This window comes from Bombina bombina, chromosome 3, assembly GCF_027579735.1.
Source record: "Bombina bombina isolate aBomBom1 chromosome 3, aBomBom1.pri, whole genome shotgun sequence".
In the NCBI taxonomy this organism is placed as follows: Eukaryota; Metazoa; Chordata; class Amphibia; order Anura; family Bombinatoridae; genus Bombina; species Bombina bombina.
In genome coordinates this window covers 1,083,127,176-1,083,151,807 of record NC_069501.1, presented here as the reverse complement: position 1 = coordinate 1,083,151,807, position 24,632 = coordinate 1,083,127,176, and the positions used below count along the sequence as shown (strand labels likewise).

At 38.2% G+C, this 24,632-nt stretch overlaps 1 protein-coding gene across 1 annotated transcript in view; it reads left to right on the top strand.

Annotated features, from left to right (window-relative positions):
- Positions 1-24,632, top strand: part of LOC128652625 (guanylate cyclase soluble subunit beta-2-like) — a 120,335-nt gene that overhangs the window by 13,795 nt on the left and 81,908 nt on the right. The window contains exons 3-5 of the mRNA XM_053705557.1: positions 5,359-5,453; positions 6,803-6,963; positions 19,124-19,223. Coding sequence (XP_053561532.1) covers positions 5,359-5,453; positions 6,803-6,963; positions 19,124-19,223 — 356 coding nt within the window. The remainder of the gene's footprint in view (positions 1-5,358; positions 5,454-6,802; positions 6,964-19,123; positions 19,224-24,632) is intronic.

Genomic DNA, 24,632 nt, shown 5'->3' with positions numbered 1-24,632 from the left:
GTGTGAGGAGGTATTAGTGAAAAGTATGGATGTTTGAAACACTGTATGAGATATAACCATTTATTGACTGAATCACAGATACGCGTTTTAACTAATTGGGCTATCCGAGTCGAAAAGCAGTAATTCCATTTAGCAACTAAGCTGATAGCAGTACATGGTTAACACTCAAATACAGCATTATGCTATAATCTAAAACATTGCTTGAGATTTTACCATTGTTTGACTGCACTACAGACCCGCTCTATATCAGCTAGGTTATCCTAGCCAAAAGCAGTAAATACGCATATGTATCCAAAATAACGCTAAGGCAACATTGTTGCAACAAACTGTGATTAGCAGGCGTACCAACTCCACCAACTTATTCTAGCTCTGAAAGTAGCTAGCGATCATCTATACTCATGTGTACAAGCACTACATATCGTTATACTAATAATATTTTTATTAAAATTAATGTGATCATTACCTGTACCATATGAATAATATGTAATGACCGATTATACAGACTTTATGTCAATGGGCCATGCATATTTGGCATATTACTTTCACTAGATGAACATCCATACTTTTTATTAGCAACACTGTTGCAGACCACTATTAACATCTGGATGTACCAAATATGAGCTTAGCAAACAGTCTGTGAATATGGACATTCATGTGTAGACACCATTGGTATACTTGTAGTATATAAATCTGTTGGTTACTCCTGAAATATATACAATATTAGCTTTGTTATATCAGTCACAACTATAACTCCCCAGAGTGGTACTAGCAATTTGTGCAGTCACATAAGGGGGTTTCTCTGTATTTTGAATTTACATTATTCTTCCCAGTAACGATATGCCACTATTAGAGGATATTAGGCCACATTATACATTACCATAGTGTGTGATACCCTTGATATTGATATATTTAGGCACCTATTACATTACTTAGTACCACACTCATTTACTTATTAGATGGTCTCACCTTGTTTTTTTTAACTTTTTTTTGTGTGTGTGTGCATTGATTTTATTGATTGTAAATGATAAAAGTTATATTTTATTTTCTACCTGAATTTCTTTGCCTCTTGAGTCTGGGCAGAGAGTGCTATACTTGCATCCTTTCCAGTGGATTTTCTTTATTTCCACTACTTTTGTCATACGCCCTACTGGAATCTAGCTGAACACATCAGATAAGCCAATGGCAAGAGGCATATATGTGCAGCCACCAATTAGCCGCTATCTCTAAGTAGTGCATCCTTGTCTCTGAGTGTGGAAATAGTGGCAACGGTGTTAGTTTAAGCAAATATCAACCCCTTCATAATATAGTATGCTGAAATAATAGTAGATATATAATCTATTCAGTATTCATTATATACCAGTTAGTATCACTGGTGAAGTGTAGGAGAAGGAGGGTGCTGACTGTCTGATAGATATATAGGTACAAAAAAGAGAGAGAAGTTTGACAGTACCCAGCACTCACAAAACACTATATAGTAACAGTATGCATTGAAAACCGGATTGTGTCAAGAACTGGTTATTAAAACGTAACTTTTACTAATGATAGAATAAAAAGGGTGGTAAATAGTACCAAATGTATAACATAAATATGTGAGACATACATTTAAAACTTAGATTAAAAAACAGATCAGGACTGTGTGTGTGAGACTTCAAAAACAGAATTACTTCCCTGGGTAATAGTTCAAATACACTGTAACCCTCAGGGCTCAGAGAATACACGGATTGCTCTAAAGCTAATCTAAAAAGGGGATTGACCCCAACAACATTACCTAATCTGAGCAATACTGGTATCTAGAGCAGGAGAGGAAACAGTTTGTAAATGACTGATTAAGGAAGGCAATTGCCACATCAATATGAGCTTAGAAAGGTCCCAGGCCGTGCTAGCGGCGAAATGTACATCAGGCATTGTCTGTGTGCATGAGACTTGCTAATTTGTGTTTACCTGGGACCTTTCTAAGCTCATATTGATGTGGCAATTGCCTTCCTTAATCAGTCATTTACAAACTGTTTCCTCTCCTGCTCTAGATACCAGTATTGCTCAGATTAGGTAATGTTGTTGGGGTCAATCCCCTTTTTAGATTAGCTTTAGAGCAATCCGTGTATTCTCTGAGCCCTGAGGGTTACGGTGTATTTGAACTATTACCCAGGGAAGTAATTCTGTTTTTGAAGTCTCACACACACAGTCCTGATCTGTTTTTTAATCTAAGTTTTAAATGTATGTCTCACATATTTATGTTATACATTTGGTACTATTTACCACCCTTTTTATTCTATCATTAGTAAAAGTTATGTTTTAATAACCAGTTCTTGACACAATCCGGTTTTCAATGCATACTGTTACTATATAGTGTTTTGTGAGTGCTGGGTACTGTCAAACTTCTCTCTCTTTTTTGTACCTATTTGTCTCTGAGTGTACCTAGGTATGTTTTTCAGCAAATGATACCAAGAAAATGAAGCAAATTAAATAATAGAAATAAATTACGATTATCATAGCCTTGGTGCATGTATAATTCAGATTTTATTAAGGACACAGATATTAATATTTTGCTTTTAACTTTCTTTACGACTCTATGCAGCTTTTTACAGTATACATAGACAAACAAATCAAAACATCAAAACACATAGAATCAACAGCACAAGATAAGTGACCAATGAGAGGGCATTGAAAGTTGTTGCTGAGGAAATTAACCAATGAGAGCGCCCATAGTATACGTAAAGTGCACAAACAATTCCTATACGTCCTCTTTCTTCTGTGACGCAAATATTAATAAATTGCAGAATGCTTAGAAAGAAAACATCTAAAAAAATGTTACAACAAGGCAACATAGTCCCGAAGAGGATTTCCAAAACAGGTCCAGAAACCATGACAAAGGATCCAGAAGTTAGAACCAAGATGAATTTGAGGACAAAGTCCATTCATCTTTTTGAAGGAAATCAAAACTTGGAACGGTGAATGTAGGAAGTTGGAGTAAGAAACATCTGTAGAACATTTATTATTTGGAATCTGAAACAATATAATAAAAGAAGGGATGAGGAGAGAAAAAAAATTTGCCTTAATAATATCTAGATTATGCATACACCAAGGCTATTATAATCAGAATTTTATAACAAGAACAGAGACCTATATTTTTTTTGAAACAACACATAAGATAAGTTGAAGGGATAAATAAGGGTAGAAAAGAGAAAAGGACATAGTTTTAGTTCAATGAGACAAGGAGATTGTCACACCAAACCAAGAGATTTTTTTAAATAAAAATCTATAGCCTTGACATCATAGACTCTACAGAAGGAAAGGAGAAGAATAGCAAGTTTACAAGACAATTGTTCGAGAGAGAGAGAAGAGTTAGGAGGCCATATTTTTTTAGAAAGGTAAGAACAATATCAAGATCTCAAAAGGAAGAGTATTTGGGTTATGGAGGTGTTATTAGTCTAATTGCATTAAGTAACCTGCAAACAAGGAGGTGGCCTCCTACAGGAGAATTACAGGGAGTGTAGAATTATTAGGCAAGTTGTATTTTTGAGGATTAATTTTATTATTGAACAACAACCATGTTCTCAATGAACCCAAAAAACTCATTAATATCAAAGCTGAATAGTTTTGGAAGTAGTTTTTAGTTTGTTTTTAGTTATAGCTATTTTAGGGGGATATCTGTGTGTGCAGGTGACTATTACTGTGCATAATTATTAGGCATCTTAACAAAAAACAAATATATACCCATTTCAATTATTTATTTTTACCAGTGAAACCAATATAACATCTCAACATTCACAAATATACATTTCTGACATTCAAAAACAAAACAAAAACAAATCAGTGACCAATATAGCCACCTTTCTTTGCAAGGACACTCAAAAGCCTGCCATCCATGGATTCTGTCAGTGTTTTGATCTGTTCACCATCAACATTGCGTGCAGCAGCAACCACAGCCTCCCAGACACTGTTCAGAGAGGTGTACTGTTTTCCCTCCTTGTAAATCTCACATTTGATGATGGACCACAGGTTCTCAATGGGGTTCAGATCAGATGAACAAGGAGGCAATGTCATTAGATTTTCTTCTTTTATACCCTTTCTTGCCAGCCACGCTGTGGAGTACTTGGACGCGTGTGATGGAGCATTGTTTTGCATGAAAATCATGTTTTTCTTGAAGGATGCAGACTTCTTCCTGTACCACTGCTTGAAGAAGGTGTCTTCCATAAACTGGCAGTAGGACTGGGAGTTGAGCTTGACTCCATCCTCAACCCGAAAAGGCCCCACAAGCTCATCTTTGATGATACCAGCCCAAACCAGTACTCCACCTCCACCTTGCTGTGTCTGAGTCGGACTGGAGCTCTCTGCCCTTTACCAATCCAGCCACGGGCCCATCCATCTGGCCCATCAAGACTCACTCTCATTTCATCAGTCCATAAAACCTTAGAAAATCAGTCTTGAGATATTTCTTGGCCCAGTCTTGACGTTTCAGCTTGTGTGTCTTGTTCAGTGGTGGTCGTCTTTCAGCCTTTCTTACCTTGGCCATGTCTCTGAGTATTGCACACCTTGTGCTTTTGGGCACTCCAGTGATGTTGCAGCTCTGAAATATGGCCAAACTGGTGGCAAGTGGCATCTTGGCAGCTGCACGCTTGACTTTTCTCAGTTCATGGGCAGTTATTTTGCGCCTTGGTTTTTCCACACGCTTCTTGCGACCCTGTTGACTATTTTGAATGAAACGCTTGATTGTTCGATGATCACGCTTCAGAAGCTTTGCCATTTTAAGAGTGCTGCATCCCTCTGCAAGATATCTCACTATTTTTGACTTTTCTGAGCCTGTCAAGTCCTTCTTTTGACCCATTTTGCCAAAGGAAAGGAAGTTGCCTAATAATTATGCACACCTGATATAGCGTGTTGATGTCATTAGACCACACCCCTTCTCATTACAGAGATGCACATCACCTAATATGCTTAATTGGTAGTAGGCTTTCGAGCCTATACAGCTTGGAGTAAGACAACATGCATAAAGAGGATGATGTGGTCAAAATACTCATTTGCCTAATAATGCTGCACTCCCTGTATTTAGGAATATGTGACCAGCTAAAAAAGGATCCAAATTCTGTTGACTGCTATTTTGACATAATACACATTGTACAATAGTATTGTCTCTCTTTTTTATCACCTTTTGAACAGACTAAAATACTATTACTTTGAGGAAATACTATTCTTGTGGTAAAAATCAGCAGATTAAATTGCAGCATATTCATGGTAGAGTAATTCTGCTGCAGCTTCACAGCACTTTCTCCTGTTGAAGTATGTCTGTCACATCAGCTGCCATTTTCATTTAGTGTTGATATATGGGATAAAGAACACAAGAATGATTTTGTTTTTCAGAAGTTTGGCTGATGTTCAAGATACCTTTATGACATATGAAGTATATGATGATGTTATTACCTTGAAAATTATCAAAGAAGCTTGCAGAATGCTCAGTAAGTGTAATTTCACTCCATACATGTAAAATGACATAGCCATTAGACAATAAAAACAATACACCATGCTAAAACAACATTGTTCAATGGAAATGGAGAATATCTATTAAAACATATAAGCCCTGATTATAAGTGGTGTGCTAAGCCTGGCCAGACAATTAGACAAACAACACATTTTGATGTGACGCCTTTTCATCAGGTGTGAGATCTGTCTGAGATCTTTAGAATGTGTTTAGTTTTGCCCACATTAGCCCCCCCCCCCCATATGGACATTTAATCACGTAAACAACATATTTTGACTGACAATTCATTACATCTTATTTTGAATCTTTTTTTCTGAGATAGTATAGGTGAAGCTGTCACCCACAACTTTCTCATGACTTTATTCTGCAACAAATTTGGTTTAATTCTGTCACAATTTTTTTCAACAAATCTTCATCAAAATAAAAAATACTTAATCCACAAATCTTTTAAAGTGATTTCCATATTTTATAAACAATGGATGCTCAAAGATGTTATTATTTAAAAAAAAATACTCATGTATGCATTCGTATATGTTGGACCCCATAGCCGTTCCTATTCACTGCAAAAATATTTGATTTTCAAATTTGAATTTTTTAAAACTTAAATCAAAGTGTAACAGCAACAGTACATATTCAATTGGTAGATCCCTTGTATTCTTTGTCTTAAAGAAGCAACATCCTTACTGCCTTTATGTTGCCGTCATACAATACAAATTAGTTACATCTATGATAACAACAGGAGTATGTTCCGTGGCTTTAACATCTTTACAATATCCAAAAAGTCTTGAGAGTCCTTGATAGATTGTATTAATTGGACAAAGCTTAAACCTGTATTCAACACTTTTTTTCTCTGCAATCAATTATTGGTGTGAAAAAAGATAAAAAATGACCTACTCTTTTGCACTGCTGTTTTTAATTTATTTTTTGTATTCACCGGGCTTTTCAAAAGGCGAATCTCTTAACTGCCCTTGATTTGCCATGCCTTGTAAATGACAACATTATATAATTGTAAACATTCCTTTTGTAAAGATGTGTCTAATTTCCTGACATATGTTATGAGTTTCGTTTCTCTATTTATGTTGACTTCCTATATATCTTAGCTTTCTTTCAACACCTGTCCTTCAGTATCATAAAAGTCCAGTCTTTACCAATCTAAATGGATCTATAAAAATGTCAAATCATGTTTTGATTTATTTTTAAGTTTAATCAACCAAATCTTAGATTGAAATTTGATTTTTTTTTAAGTTCAACCAACCAAATCTTAGGTTGAAGTCTCAGAAAATAATAGTCCCGTTTAATATTCCTTATTTTGACATTCTATTTCAGATGTGTCTGAAGAAAATGTGCTTAAACTTTTTGGAGAATATTTCTTCTCTTTCTGTAAGCAGTCTGGATATGACCGAATGTTACGTACGTTAGGAGGAAATTTAATGGAATTTGTTGAAAACCTAGACACTCTTCATAGCTACTTGTCTCTCTCTTACAAGGTAATCATTTGTCATTAACATTTTTTTTTTATTAACTTTAACTTTTATGATAAAAGGAATTTTATCATATTAATATGATGATATGATAATATTTTTCTTGTGTTGGTTTCTCTCTTTTAAACTACTTATTTTGCTTGTTTTGTTACTGTGAGCTCCAGTTTGTGATGTTTCATATTTGACTAAAGAAAGACATCCTATATGATTAATGAAAACAAAAGTAACCTTTATCCCATTAAAAAAAGAGTAACAAGTAGGTGGATTGAAACAGTTATAACAATCTATTATTCCTTTAACCCCTTAAAGGGACAGTATACACCAATTTTCATATAACTGCATGTAATAGACACTACTATAAAGAATAATATGCACAGATACTGATCTAAAAATCCAGTATAAAATTGTTTTAAAACTTACTTAGAAGCTCCCGGTTTAGCACTGTTAAAAAGGTAGTTGGAACACCCACTGCAAGTGGGAAATAGCAGACACTCCCCCTTCATTTGCATATGAAAAGACCCTTTACACAAACAGGAGCAAGCTAGAGTCAGTATTCTCCTAAAACTTTGGGGCTTAGTTAGGAGTCTGAAAATCAGAGCAAAGTTATTTAAAAATAAGCAAACCTATACATTTTTAAAAAACAAACAAACTGTATGTACCAAATCCCTGGTACCCACAATGTATAGAGGCTGGAGATCTCTTCTACTAATAACAGGTCAATAAAAAGGCCTAAAGACCCCCATGTTTTAACACCCAAAAGCCTTTCTATAAAAAAAAGCAAAATAAAGGTCATTATAGCCTGGTGATCACAATGGTATTTCTATAGTGACCATCAGGCTTTTATAAGTGTGAACTTATTTGTGTAGCCCCTACATGCATATCAAAGTTATATACTTATATCCAAAGGGCCGTTTTTAATATGTGGGTAGATAAAAACACACACACTTGTTTATAAAACATTTAATAAAAATACACGTTTTTAACACATTTTGTTGTAGACTTTTTGTTTTGGTAAATACATAAAAATGGCATAGTGTGATTTGCAGCATTTTTATCCCTAATATTTTGCTTTTGGGCCTCCCTGTAGATAGTGGGGCAAGCACAATTTTTATACAAAACAATAAGGTGTTTAATGTTCTTTTAACATTCAAATATTTACATATAATATTCAAGTATTGAGTGATACTAAATTGAAATATTCACACTTTACGCAGTGTCATGAGATGCAGGACATATGCAGGACACAGCAATGATGGTACAACTCTATTTTATTGCAGAGCATAGCAATACACATCTAGTCAGGTTGATTGTACTAAACTAACTGCGACACAGACACCGGACCTAAGCCCCGCCCCCAAACTAGTAACATCACATCCTGCTCTCATCACATCTTCCCCTTTTTCAAAGGCGAAGCATACATTTGCATATAACAAATAACAAGGTATACGAACAGAATATACAACAACATTTTTTTTTTTTTTAGAACATTATATGAAGAAATAGGTTAGAAAACATAAACAAATAAATTACATCCTGACTTGGACATCGGGGTAGACTACCCTAGTCCACAGTGACCATGGGATTATTCTGCCCATGCTTCCGGTCACTGTTCTAGCTAAAGCCAGTCCCTATATCGGGCCGGAAGTTTCACCACTCTTCCGCTTGATGTAACTTTGCATGAACTGTCCTCTGATACAGAAGGTGGTGAATTAGAGTCTGCTGGAGGCAAAGACATATCCCCGCTGTGATCTTGCTGAGGGGAAGGCACCTCTCTTAGAACAGGGGAACCCACCGGCGGTGGTACTGAGGCATCCAGATCCAGACTCTCAGGTACAGGCTGAAGATGTCTTAGGTTATGGCGTGTAACCGTCCCTCCCTCAGTAAGGACTGTATAAGACCTTGGTTCTGGAGAGCGGCCAACTACCGTAGCAGGCGTCTTCCATTTCTTCTCATCGTCCAGTTTAATTCTGACACTTTTGCCCGCTTTCAGTTCCTGTAAGGGCCTGACAGAATGTCTCCTGTCGTAGAAGAAACAATAACCCTTTTTGGCCTCTTCATCCCTCCTAAGGACTTCTTCCCGAGGAACAGGGCCAGGCGGCTTGAAGACACCCACTGAGGGTAAAGTGGTGCGAATCTGGCTTCCTAGCATCAGCTGTGCCGGGCTAAACCCGGTGGCTTGAATGGGCGTCGCCCTGTATGACAAGAGGGCTAGGTACGGCTCAGATTGCTTTAGAATGAATTTTGTTGTTTGAACTGCCCTTTCAGCCATTCCGTTGGCCTGCGGATAATGTGGACTTGATGTGGAATGTACAAAATCATACTCCCTGCTGAAAGCACTGAACTCTGTAGAAGCGAACTGCATACCATTATCACTCACTAGCTCCATTGGAATGCCCCAGCGGGCGAACAAGCTCTTCAGGCGAATGATAACGGCCTGACTTGTGATATCATTCAGGGGTGCAATCTCCAAATACCTGGAATAGTAGTCGATCACAACAAGGAACTTTTTCCCGTGCAGTTCGCACAAATCAGCAGCTATTTTCTGCCATGGCCCCGCAGGCAGCAGAGTAGACATCAAGGGCTCCCTTCTCTGAGTAGGCCGGCGTTCCCGGCAAAAGGCACATTTAGACACGTGATTTGCAATGTCGGAGCTGATCCCAGGCCACCACACAGCTGTAGCTGCCCTTTCTCTGCACTTTGTAATGCCTAAGTGGCCATCGTGAATCCTGTTTAACATCTCTTTCCTCATGCTGACAGGAATTACAATGCGGTCTTGGAACAGCACCAACCCCTCCAGCTCCGTGAGCTGCGACCTCTCTGGCTGGTAAGCACTTAAAGACATCCAGGCTGCCCGGCTCTCGGGCCAGCCTTCTTTTATGTACTTTATAACCTCTTGCAGATCTGTGTCCAAATATGTCTCTTTCTTTATCTCTTCCAGTTTCCTTGAAGAAATGGACTTAGAGGCCAGAACTGAATTTACATACACTTTCACATCCGATTCTGTGGAGGATTCTTCAGCAGCAGCCAGCGGGAGCCTGGATAGTGTATCTGCCACAACCAGTTGTTTCCCCGGCACATGCACTGCCTGAACATTGAACCTGAGCAGTCTCATTAAAAGTCTCTGGCATCTCAAGGGTGTTTTGTCAATGTCATAAGAATTGATTAGAGGGACTAGCGGTTTGTGGTCAGTTTCCAGACTAAATTTCTCCAAACCCACTAGATAACGCTGAAAGCGCTCACAGGCCCAAACTGCAGCCAGGCACTCTTTCTCAATTTGAGCGTATTTTGACTCTGCAGCCGTCAGTGTGTGGGAACAGTAGGCGATGGGCTGTAGTTTATTTTCATTCAGCTGCAGGAGTGCAGCCCCCAACCCATAACTGCTTGCATTGGCACTAACCACAGTCTTTTTAGAAGGGTCGTAGAACCCCAGCACTGGGGCAGACCCCAGCAGGGACTTGGCATGCAGGAAAGCTTTTTCTTGTGAAGGTCCCCAGACCCAGGCAACATCTTTCTTAAGCAACTCTATGATAGGGTGTAAAACTGTTGATAAATCCGGAAGAAACTTGCCCACGTAATTTACAAGGCCCAATATTTGTCTCAGCTCATGTACATCAGAAGGACTTTTCATCTGTTCAATAGCACGAATTTTCTCGGGGTCTGGCTTGATGCCATCCCCGTTGATGGTATGCCCAAAGTAGCATAATTCAGTTTTCCTAAAATGACATTTTTCTTTATTCAGCTTCAGCCCAGACTCTTTGATAGCCCGTAGCACACAACTTAAACGCTGATCATGCTCCTCCACTGTAGATCCATACACTAGAATGTTGTCCATGACGACCGCTGTGCCCACGTGGTCACTCAGGAGAGAACTAATTTCCCTTTGAAAGATTTCAGGAGTGGAGGATATCCCAAAGGGGAGTCTGCAGAAGCAGAACCGACCTACCGGTGTGATAAAGGTAGTCAGTTTGCGGCACTTCGGATCCAGGGGGATCTGCCAAAAGCCGCTAGAAGCGTCTAATGTGGAAAAGAACTTCGCCCCAGCCAACTTCGGAGCTATATCTTCTAATGTCGGCAGCACAAATCTCTCTCTCTTCACTGCCTCATTCAACCTTTTCAGGTCCACACAGATGCGCACCCTTCCGTTTTTCTTTGCAACTGGAACAATGGGGGCACACCAATCAGTCGCTTCAACAACCTCTTCAATAACCCCCATAGACTTCATGCGCATAAGCTCTTTCTCCACTTGAGGCATGAGCGGGAACGGAATTCTACGAGGAGTAGAAATACTGTATGGGACTACGTCACTTTTAAGTGCTATACGGACTGGTTTGCAATTCAGTAGGCCCAACTCGCCAAACATATCTTCGGAAATCTCATTCACTCTGGCCACAAGGCCAAAGTCACAGGCTGCTTTTCTGCTCAATAAGTTGTTAACACACTGACCTCGAATCACATGCACCCACATGGTGAACTTTCTTTGCTTGTACTCACAGCTGGCAAGAAATTTCCCCACACAATCAATGCGGCCACCAGGACTATGGACATTTGTAGTAACCTTCGCCAGCTGGGGCTGTCGAGGCAGTTTCATAAATTCAGCAAAATACATTACAGTGATATCTGCTCTTGTGTCAATCTTAAAATCAACTTTGTCTCCCATTACAGTAAAAGTAACTTTCCAATCTTCCTCCAAGCTTGGCCGTTCCACAACGAACCCCACAAAAGACACTTCCTGACCCTCCTGGTCACCATCCACCTGCATCTCCTTAATGTATTCAGTTTTACACACCACTTCAAAATGGCCCATTCTGTTACATTTTCTGCATCTTTCATCTCTGGCCGGGCATATAACACTCTGATCATGGGCGCGGTAGCACCGCGTGCATCGGGCATGTTGCGCCCATCCACTTCTAGGCCTTTCCAGTACTTTAGATCTACCGCTCACACTGTGCTGATTACGTTTGTGAAAACAAGCTCTCTCATGAATCACATTTCTTTTGGGCACAAAGTGGGCACTGAGTTTATCCATAACTATATCAAAGTTAAATTCTTCCCCTTCTTGGAAAGTAAAAGCATTGAACACTGGCTCCACATCTTTCCCCATAGAGTATAAAAGAGAATTAACCTGTACATCACCACTCTCCTTGTTCAGTTTGGAAGCAATCCTGAAGCACTGACGCCATGTGGGCCAAGCTGCAGGCTGAGAAAAGTCAAAAGGCTCAGGTGGGGTAAACTTTGACATCGTCATCATCAGAAACAGAAGCGTAGTCCAGAACTTCTGACACCATGTCATGAGATGCAGGACATATGCAGGACACAGCAATGATGGTACAACTCTATTTTATTGCAGAGCATAGCAATACACATCTAGTCAGGTTGATTGTACTAAACTAACTGCGACACAGACACCGGACCTAAGCCCCGCCCCCAAACTAGTAACATCACATCCTGCTCTCATCACACGCAGCATTGAGAAAGTTGACTATATAACAAATATTCTGCATTGGTTTAGAATGAACAAATGCAATCCTCATTATATTTTTTAATTAAAGTGCCAAACCCTTCACCCTCAACCCTTATACATAATAAATAGGTTTATAATGACAGCGCCAAGCTTAGACTCTTTTGATGGAATGCACCTTCTCACATAAACAGGTAATCTGCTTTGAATTAACATTACTAATGAAACTGGTGTGTGTACATGTGTGTGAGAGTGTTTGTGTGTGTATGTGTGCATGTGTGTGTGTGTCTGTGTGTGTGTGCCTGTCTGTGTGTGTGCATGTGTGTATGTGCGTGCATGCATGTGTGTGTATATATATATATATATATATATATATACTGTATATATATATACATACATATATATATTGTATGTTTATACGTGTGTGTGGGTGTGTGTGCGTATATATATATCCACGTGTGTGTGTGCCTCTGTCTGTGTGTGTGTGTGTATGTATGTATGTGTGTGTGTGTGTGTCTGTGTCTGTCTGTGTGTGCATGTGTGTATGTGCGTGTGTATATATATATATATACTGTATATATATATATATATATATATATACATACATATATATATACTGTATGTATATACGGGTGTGTGGGTGTGTGTGCGTATATATATATATATATATATATATCCATGTGTGTATGTGTGTGTGTATGTATGTATGTGCGTGTGTGTGTTTGTGTGCGTGTGTGTGTATGTATGTATGTGCGTGTGTGTGTATGTGTGTGAAAGTGTATGTATGTCTATGTGTGTGTTTTTTTTTCTCTGAGTCTCTTTTATAGCTATGGATAAATATTTGTGAGTCCTTGTCAACAATTAAGAAAATAATGAGGAGAAAGGTGTTACAAAAAAAAGTACTACATAGAGCTTTGACATACACATACATACATACACATTTCTAAATAAATATGTATATGTAGGTACAGTATATGTACTAGGGACTTGGCAAGAAGAGGATCAGGTTAGTGCGCTCTCCAGAGCAAGTTAAGGTAAGTATAAAGCCTTAAAAAAATCTATTTAAAAGAAACAAATAAATACTGACAAATTTCATCAGTATTTTTTTGTTTTCTTTAAATTTCGTTGCTGCATTCATTCGGATATTTGTTTTCGTAAATTAAACAAATATCCGACTTTCGGTACGAATGGACATTCGTCCAAAAACAAATGCGCACGTCTAATATTTAATAAAGTGTATAACTGTGTATTTACTGTAAATATTTCACATTCCAATGTTCTTCACATAGGGTAATAAGTTCAAAGTATTTTTAAATAGATATTCCTATATATATATCTGTATATATCTACTGTATATATAATCATCTATATATATATTTAGGTATTTTTACCAAAAACATCATATATATATATATATATATATATATATATTATATACAGTATATATATATATCTGCAAGTATCTAAAAAGACAAGTGCAAAAAAACACTTCTCATAGTGCAGGTCAATTTAATTAAAACATACAATCACATATAAAAATGCAAACACCCCTAAGGTATTTCCTACTCACAAACTAAAACCTCAATCATATGATGTAAGGAAGACCGATTGGATATATCAATTTCCCCACTTATTCACAAACGATATCACCAAAGTCCTTCAGCACAGTGAAATCCCGTTTTCCTCCAGGAATCCCTTGTGACACGGATTGGAGACAAAGTACTTGCAGTTGTCCAAAGTTTTTCAAGTATTCAATTTGTGCTATGCTTAGACCGCATAAAAAATGTCCATAAACAGCACGGAATACTGAAACCACGTGTGTGTCGTAAATGACGTAAGGTGGGCGTGGTGTAGTACATTTACCATTTAATATAATATATATACAGTTGTGCTCATAAGTTTACATACCCTGGCAGAATTTATGATTTCTTGGACATTTTTAAGAGAATATGAATGATAACACAAAAACTTTTCTTTCACTCATGGTTAGTGTTTGGCTGAAGCCATTTATTATCAATCAATTGTGTTTACTCTTTTTAAATCATAATGACAAAATAAATCATAATGTCAAAGTTTACATACCCTGGTGATTTTGGCCTGATAACATGCACACAAGCTGACACAAAGGGGTTTGAATGGCTATTAAAGGTAACCATCCTCACCTGTGATCTGTTTGCTTGTAATTAGTGTGTGTGTATAAAAGGTCAATGAGTTTCTGGACTCCTGACAGACCCTTGCATCTTTCATCCAGTGCTGCACTGACGTTTCTGGATTCTGAGTCATAGGGAAAGAAAAAGAATTGTCAAACGATCCGTGGGAAAAAGGTAGTTGAACTGTATAAAACAGGAAAGGGATGTAAAAAGATACCCAAGGAATTGAGAATGCAAATTAGCAGTGTTCAAACTCTAATCAAGAAGTGGAAAATTAGGCGTTTTGTTTGATAACATACTGCATTCATCTTGCCATCAATTCTGACCGAATTTCCTATGCCTTTGTAGCTCACACATCCCCAAAACATCAGTGATCCACCTCCGTGTTTCACAGTGGGATTGGTGTATCTTTCATCATAGGCCTTGTTGACTCCTCTCCAAATGTAGCGTTTATGGTTGTGGCCAAAGAGCTAAATTTTGGTCTCATCACTCCAAATGACTTTGTGCCAGAAGGTTTGAGGCTTGTCTCTGTGCTGTTTGGCGTATTGTAAGTGGGGTACTTTGTGGTATTGGCATAGTGTAGGGGGTCTCGGTACCCCAGACTGGGTATACCTGCTAAAGTCAACTTCCTCTCACCAAACACGAACCCATGAACCTCCACTGGATACCTGCCGCTATTAGAATAACGGCCGGTGCTAGTTGTTATAGCTACCCCCAAGAACATTAGCCAAGACTGAATGCTTGAGGGTCAAAATAGGAACTGCTTTATTGCACAGAAAAAACAGCTTTTATACATTTCCAACAAATGGGGGTAGTTACTACATAATCAATAGAAACAAATATTATACAATGAGACAAACATCAGACAATGGTTAGTTAAACAAGATTCTAATCACATCCTGACTTACAAAAGGACAATGGATGGCTCACACAATAACAGAAAGATACTTCCCACCTAGACTAGATAACAACAGGGGGTCCCAGCATTAGAGCAGAAGGTTTCAATTAGCTCAAACATTCTGAGTCTCTGAGTCTAGGGGGGGTGGGTTGCAGCAGACAATGCTGGATTGGGCTGTCACCATATACTCCAACAAAACACAGGAATCTTCAAGGCCCTTCAGTTCTTAGAGTCTCTGGGAATCCATGGAAACCTGAATCCAGGGTAAAAGTACTCCAAATGTACCCTGGGCACCCACCTCCCAAATCATAGAATCCCTTCAAGTTCCTGGGTCCATAGTCGGTGGGGAGGAGGCTGTCCTGCAGTCCTCTCCAAGTACAAAAGTAACTGAAGCTTCCATTACATTTCTCCCCCCCCCCCCCCCCGGGGTAGACTAACCAGGTACCAGACCTCCCACTGGCTTGGACCTGAGTTAGTCAGATGGCCCAGCCAAAAACTTTCTTCCATTTTTGTTTTTTGCCACTGCCACTGTGGAGTGAGAATGCTGACCTCCTCTTCCTGGAACATGCTAAGCTGCTGGGGTGAGAGGTCAGCTACCTCCTCTCCCTGGGACCTGCTTTGTTGATGGGTAGAGAGGCTTGCTACCTCCTTTCCCTGGAAACTGCTCTGCCTCTGGGGAGAAAGGAAGGCTACCTCTTCTCCCTGGAACTGGTTCTGCCGATGGGGAGAGAGGTCGGCTACCTCCTCTCCCTGAAAACCACTCTGCCCCTTTGGAGAGAGGTCGGCTGCCTCCTCTCCCTGGAAACCGCTCTGCCACTGGGTAGATAGGTCAGCTATCTCCTCTCCCTGGAACCGACTCTGCTGCTGTGGAGAGAGGTTGGCTACATCCTCTCCCTGAAAACCGCTCTGCCACTGTGGAGAGAGGTCTGCTACCTCCTCTCCCTGGAAACCGCTCTGCCGCTGGGGAGATAGGTCAGCTATCTCCTCTCCCTGGAACTGACTCTGCTGCTGTGGAGAGAGGTTGGCTACCTCCTCTTCCTGGCTTCCCAGAGCTGCTGCAGGTGCTGGGCAGAGGCCAAGGGTGCTCTGCCCTGTGGCCACCTCTTCTGCTGGAGGCTCACCGGTCTGTCCCTCCTCAGAGGAAAAGTCTATTAAATGATCAATCTCTGGAGCCTGTGGCTGTGTAGAGAAATTAACTACCTCCTCTCCGTGGGACTCCAGAGATATCACAGGTGCTGGACAGAGGCCATTGGTGCCCTGCCCTGTTGCCAGCACTTCTACTGGTGTGGCAAGCTCAGGGCCAGGATGCTGATCATGGTCTAGCAGCTCATGGTAGCTCATTACCGGTTGCCACTCCTCTGAGGAAAATTCCAAAAAATCCCTGATCGCTGCACCATAGCCCTCTTCAGGCTCTGAGGCATGCTGCTGAATGAGATCTAACAGCCTTTTATATGCCTTTTCTAGCTCCCACTCGTGGGAAGATAGGTAATAAAGATTGTCTCTCAGTCCGGGTACTTCTGTAAGGTTCAGCCTCAGCTCTCTGTGTTCCAGTATGTCCTCCTGACACCACTCTGCCATACTCCTGCAGTGGGGGTCCTGTGTGAGACTTTCAAATAGCCCTCTGTAGGATCATCCGTCTCCATCTCCAGACACACCTGGGCCACATACCAACGCAGTGCCCGGTACCCATTACCTCCATCTCTGTCTGGACCAATCTGTCGAATTCAGCCATCCATTTCTCCCGGGGCTGCTTTCACAGGAACGGCATTCGTAGATCCATCTGGAGCCAGTATTGCTGCTCTGGAGTAGGAAGGGACTTCCCCTGGTAGTCTTGTTCGAACTGGAGAGCCTCATGCCAGAGTTTTCGTTGAACTATATCCTTCCAAGCCAGTTTGCCCTCTGCCAAGACAGGGCCATCAAACTGGGCCAGCACTACCTGCGATCTCCACTGGAATTCAGCCTCCATTTCCATCGAGGTCCCACTGGTAGTTTGAAATGGCTCCGTAAGGAGGAAGCAGATCCCACCGCTGCCAGACAATGGATGACTCACACAATAACAGAAAGACACTTCACACCTAGACTAGATAACAACAGGGGGTCCCAGCATTAGAGCAGAAGGTTTCAATTAGCTCAAACATTCTGAGTCTCTAAGTCTAGGGGGGGTTGTAGCAGACAATGCTGGATAGGGCTGTCACCTTATACTCTAACAAAACACAGGAATCTTCAAGGCCCTTCAGTTCTTAGAGTCTCTGGGAATTCATGGAAACTGTGTAAACCTGAATCCAGGGTAAAAGTACTCTAAATGTACCCTGGGGCACCCACCTCCCAAATCCTAGAATCCCCTCAAGTTCCTGGGTCCATAGTCGGTGGGGAGTACAAAAGTAACAGAAGCTTCCGTTACACATAGTAATGGTTTTCTTCTGGCGACTCAACCATGCAGCCCATCTTTCTTCAAGTGCCTCCTTATTGTGCATCTTGAAACAGCCACACCACATGTCCTGTATTTCACCTGAAGTTTTTTTTATGGGTTTGTCTTTGCATCCCAAACAATTTTCCTGGCAGTTGTGGCTGAAATTTTAGTTGGTCTACCTGACCATGGTTTGTTTTCAACAGAACCCCTCATTTTCCACTTCTTGATTAGAGTTTGAACACTGCTGATTTGCATTCTCAGTGCAACACTGGATGAAAGATGCAAGGGTCTGTCAGGAGTCCAGAAACTCATTGACCTTTTATACACACACACTAATTACAAGCAAACAGATCACAGGTGAGGATGGTTACCTTTAATAGCCATTCAAACCCCTTTGTGTCAACTTGTGTGCATGTTATCAGGCCAAAATCACCAGGGTATGTAAACTTTTGATCAGAGTCATTTGGGTAGTTTCTGTTGTCATTATGATTTAAAAAGAGTAAACATAGTTGATTGATAATAAATGGCTTGAGCCAAAAACTAACCATGAGTGAAAGAAAAGTTTTTGTGTTATCATTCATATTCTCTGAAAAATGGCCAAGAAATCATAAATTCTGCCAGGGTATGTAAACTTAAGAGCACAACTGTATATATATAATAGAACATATTCTGCAATCTGAAGAACAATGGAAAGTGAAGCGTGCGAGCGAGAGCATTAGTTTGCACTCCATTCATAATCTAGCACATAATAGAGTAGTAACTATATGGTGTTGATGTACAATGGTATGTAAGCCCCTGTTTTGTTAAGTGGAAGTTTAGAGCTGGCATAGAAAGAGAGAATAAGACAACATATTAGCTATAGAACAGAATAGATAAGCTATAGAAGGAAGCTGATGCGGTAGAAAAGACATTCTACTCATGACAGAAGTCTTAAGCATTTTACATTAGCACATATGTATATGAGACATCCCTCCATCACTCCAAACACTGTGAAGAAGACATTTTTAAAGTTGAGCGCTTTTGCATTAAAGAATTTTTCTTTTAACTGTCGAATCCCTTTAAACACAGACAAAAATATACAATGTCAGAAATAACTTCTTTACTACATTGATAATGAAATCCACAAAATGAAATTCAATAAACCATGGATTTTTTTTACTCTTAAAGTTGAAATTATGATAAATGTATTGTAATTAATTTAAATGAAAAAATGTAAAAAAAGATTTAAAAATGTCTTTTGTACCTGACAGGAAATGAATGCGCCATCATTTCGTGTGGAGAACAGTAAAGACGGTACACTGCTTCTGCACTACTACTCTGACAGAAGTGGATTGTGCCATATTGTCCCAGGTACAAAAGGTCTAGTAAAAACATCTATAATTCATTAATTATTTTTTACTAATTTGTATATATTGTGATGTATATATCATTTAGCTGGCAAACCAATTCATTTTTTTTCAGACTAATTAAAGGTATGTTACCAAGTTTGTCTTTGCTTACCTTTTGGTGGATAACAAGAGGAAGCATAATTTAAAATAGAAAAAGAAATCAGATATAATATAATAGATAAGGTTTCCCATTTCTATTATTGCAGAGGGATTTCCCTGTATACCTGCAGTTCTTTAGAAGACCATTAACATTTCGGCCTCATTAGGGAGGTGAAGTTGCGTCTCTCTAGGGCATGTGTGCAAACCTGTCTGAATTGCAGAGCAACATGTGCTGTTTACCTCTTAACTTGCACTCAGTGTAACCTTTAATATGTAGGTTTAACTACTAGAGAGGTCCGCCAGAGAATCAGGGAACATATCACAAATATTACCAAAGGGAAACTAAGTACTCCTTTAATCCAACATTTCATCATAGTACACAACAAAAATCCAAGTACCCTTAGGTGGACAATAATAGAAGTTATACACAACAAAAGGTAGAGAAACAAAATAAAGACATTAGCCCTACGTGAGGTTATTTGATACATAAATTTTAGAACGAGGATACCTTGGGGGTTAAATTTAGAATATGATGTAATAACTTTTTGGCATTAAATAATGATAAAAAGTAAAAACCAAGAATTATCCCCTTTGTCTTGGTATATCACCACAGACCTCCCTCCACATATAAGGTTTAAAAAAACAAAAACGTCCAAAAACGATGATCATTGGAGTATTAAAGAAATAAACTATCCAAATTGGATTTAAAGTTTGAAATTTAAATTTTTTTGAAATGTAAGATTTAAATTGAGGTAACACAAGAAATAAGCAGCATAATGTTTTGTATCCATCAACAATATGTGAAAGTAACTGATAAATGTATTCCAGAGTAAACATAAAATCGAAGTAATGCAAATATTAGAGTAATTGTTACCCTACAGAGGAAATAGAATTACATATATAGACTAGAGCAATTGTTAGCGTACAGAGGAAATGGAATTACATATATAGACTAGAGCAATTGTTAGCGTACAGAGGAAATGGAATTACATATATAGACTAGAGCAATTGTTAGCATACAGAGGAAATGGAATTACATATATAGACTAGAGCAATTGTTAGCATACAGAGGAAATGGAATTACATATATAGACTAGAGCAAGTGTTAGCGTACAGAGGAAATGGAATTACATATATAGACTAGAGCAAGTGTTAGCGTACAGAGGAAATGGAATTACATATATAGACTAGAGCAATTGTTAGCGTACAGAGGAAATGGAATTACATATATAGACTAGAGCAATTGTTAGCGTACAGAGGAAATGGAATTACATATATAGACTAGAGCAATTGTTAGCGTACAGAGGAAATGGAATTACATATATAGACTAGAGCAATTGTTAGCGTACAGAGGAAATGGAATTACATATATAGACTAGAGCAATTGTTAGCATACAGAGGAAATGGAATTACATATATAGACTAGAGCAAGTGTTAGCATACAGAGGAAATGGAATTACATATATAGACTAGAGCAATTGTTAGCGTACAGAGGAAATGGAATTACATATATAGACTAGAGCAATTGTTAGCGTACAGAGGAAATGGAATTACATATATAGACTAGAGCAAGTGTTAGCATACAGAGGAAATGGAATTACATATATAGACTAGAGCAATTGTTAGCGTACAGAGGAAATGGAATTACATATATAGACTAGAGCAATTGTTAGCGTACAGAGGAAATAGAATTACATATATAGACTAGAGCAATTGTTACCCTACAGAGGAAATAGAATTACATATATAGACTAGAGCAATTGTTAGCGTACAGAGGAAATAGAATTACATATATAGACTAGAGCAATTGTTACCCTACAGAGGAAATAGAATTACATATATAGACTAGAGCAATTGTTAGCGTACAGAGGAAATGGAATTACATATATAGACTAGAGCAATTGTTAGCGTACAGAGGAAATAGAATTACATATATAGACTAGAGCAATTGTTACCCTACAGAGGAAATAGAATTACATATATAGACTAGAGCAATTGTTAGCGTACAGAGGAAATGGAATTACATATATAGACTAGAGCAATTGTTAGCGTACAGAGGAAATGGAATTACATATATAGACTAGAGCAATTGTTAGCGTACAGAGGAAATGGAATTACATATATATAGACTAGAGCAATTGTTAGCGTACAGAGGAAATGGAATTACATATATATAGACTAGAGCAATTGTTAGCGTACAGAGGAAATAGAATTACATATATAGACTAGAGCAATTGTTAGCGTACAGAGGAAATGGAATTACATATATAGACTAGAGCAAGTGTTAGCGTACAGAGGAAATGGAATTACATATATAGACTAGAGTAATTGTTAGCGTACAGAGGAAATGGAATTACATATATAGACTAGAGTAATTGTTACCCTACAGAGGAAATAGAATTACATATATAGACTAGAGCAAGTGTTAGCATACAGAGGAAATGGAATTACATATATAGACTAGAGCAATTGTTAGCGTACAGAAGAAATGGAATTACATATATAGACTAGAGCAATTGTTAGCGTACAGAGGAAATGGAATTACATATATAGACTAGAGTAATTGTTAGCGTACAGAGGAAATGGAATTACATATATAGACTAGAGTAATTGTTACCCTACAGAGGAAATAGAATTACATATATAGACTAGAGCAAGTGTTAGCATACAGAGGAAATGGAATTACATATATAGACTAGAGCAAGTGTTAGCGTACAGAGGAAATGGAATTACATATATAGACTAGAGCAATTGTTAGCGTACAGAGGAAATGGAATTACATATATAGACTAGAGCAATTGTTAGCGTACAGAGGAAATGGAATTACATATATAGACTAGAGCAATTGTTAGCATACAGAGGAAATGGAATTACATATATAGACTAGAGCAAGTGTTAGCGTACAGAGGAAATGGAATTACATATATAGACTAGAGCAATTGTTAGCGTACAGAGGAAATGGAATTACATATATAGACTAGAGCAATTGTTAGCGTACAGAGGAAATGGAATTACATATATAGACTAGAGCAATTGTTAGCGTACAGAGGAAATGGAATTACATATATAGACTAGAGCAATTGTTAGCGTACAGAGGAAATGGAATTACATATATAGACTAGAGCAATTGTTAGCATACAGAGGAAATGGAATTACATATATAGACTAGAGCAAGTGTTAGCATACAGAGGAAATGGAATTACATATATAGACTAGAGCAATTGTTAGCGTACAGAGGAAATGGAATTACATATATAGACTAGAGCAATTGTTAGCGTACAGAGGAAATGGAATTACATATATAGACTAGAGCAAGTGTTAGCATACAGAGGAAATGGAATTACATATATAGACTAGAGCAATTGTTAGCGTACAGAGGAAATGGAATTACATATATAGAATAGAGCAATTGTTAGCGTACAGAGGAAATAGAATTACATATATAGACTAGAGCAATTGTTACCCTACAGAGGAAATAGAATTACATATATAGACTAGAGCAATTGTTAGCGTACAGAGGAAATAGAATTACATATATAGACTAGAGCAATTGTTACCCTACAGAGGAAATAGAATTACATATATAGACTAGAGCAATTGTTAGCGTACAGAGGAAATGGAATTACATATATAGACTAGAGCAATTGTTAGCGTACAGAGGAAATGGAATTACATATATAGACTAGAGCAATTGTTAGCGTACAGAGGAAATGGAATTACATATATATAGACTAGAGCAATTGTTAGCGTACAGAGGAAATGGAATTACATATATATAGACTAGAGCAATTGTTAGCGTACAGAGGAAATAGAATTACATATATAGACTAGAGCAATTGTTAGCGTACAGAGGAAATGGAATTACATATATAGACTAGAGCAAGTGTTAGCGTACAGAGGAAATGGAATTACATATATAGACTAGAGTAATTGTTAGCGTACAGAGGAAATGGAATTACATATATAGACTAGAGTAATTGTTACCCTACAGAGGAAATAGAATTACATATATAGACTAGAGCAAGTGTTAGCATACAGAGGAAATGGAATTACATATATAGACTAGAGCAATTGTTAGCGTACAGAAGAAATGGAATTACATATATAGACTAGAGCAATTGTTAGCGTACAGAGGAAATGGAATTACATATATAGACTAGAGTAATTGTTAGCGTACAGAGGAAATGGAATTACATATATAGACTAGAGTAATTGTTACCCTACAGAGGAAATAGAATTACATATATAGACTAGAGCAAGTGTTAGCATACAGAGGAAATGGAATTACATATATAGACTAGAGCAAGTGTTAGCATACAGAGGAAATGGAATTACATATATAGACTAGAGCAAGTGTTAGCGTACAGAGGAAATGGAATTACATATATAGACTAGAGCAATTGTTAGCGTACAGAGGAAATGGAATTACATATATAGACTAGAGCAATTGTTAGCGTACAGAGGAAATGGAATTACATATATAGACTAGAGCAATTGTTAGCGTACAGAGGAAATGGAATTACATATATAGACTAGAGCAAGTGTTAGCATACAGAGGAAATGGAATTACATATATATAGACTAGAGCAATTGTTAGCGTACAGAGGAAATAGAATTACATATATAGACTAGAGTAATTGTTACCCTACAGAGGAAATAGAATTACATATATAGACTAGAGCAAGTGTTAGCATACAGAGGAAATAGAATTACATATATAGACTAGAGCAATTGTTAGCGTACAGAGGAAATGGAATTACATATATAGACTAGAGCAATTGTTAGCGTACAGAGGAAATGGAATTACATATATAGACTAGAGTAATTGTTAGCGTACAGAGGAAATGGAATTACATATATACGTTTTCAATACATCAATTCAATAGTTTTATAATAACTCAATATAGAAATATATATATATATATATATATATATATATACATTCTCTCAAATACAGATACTTAATGAACTAACAAAGTTGAATTATTAGGTAGAACATCCTAGTACTAGAAATGCATAGTGCATATAATGTACAGATATGTATTGAATTAAATGTTGTAGTGAGTATAGGCTCTCATTGAATTGGATTGATTAGTAGTGACCAATAGTAGAGGGGGTGTCAAATTGTTAGACCAATAGGAAATGTGTTTGTTTTTTAAATAGAAGGAAGGAATTAGAATCAATAAGCTATGAATACGGCTGTTGCCGAAACACATAAGCTGGATCCTTTCCTTCCCTCTCATGAGGTCTTAATTCTACTATGAATGGTCAA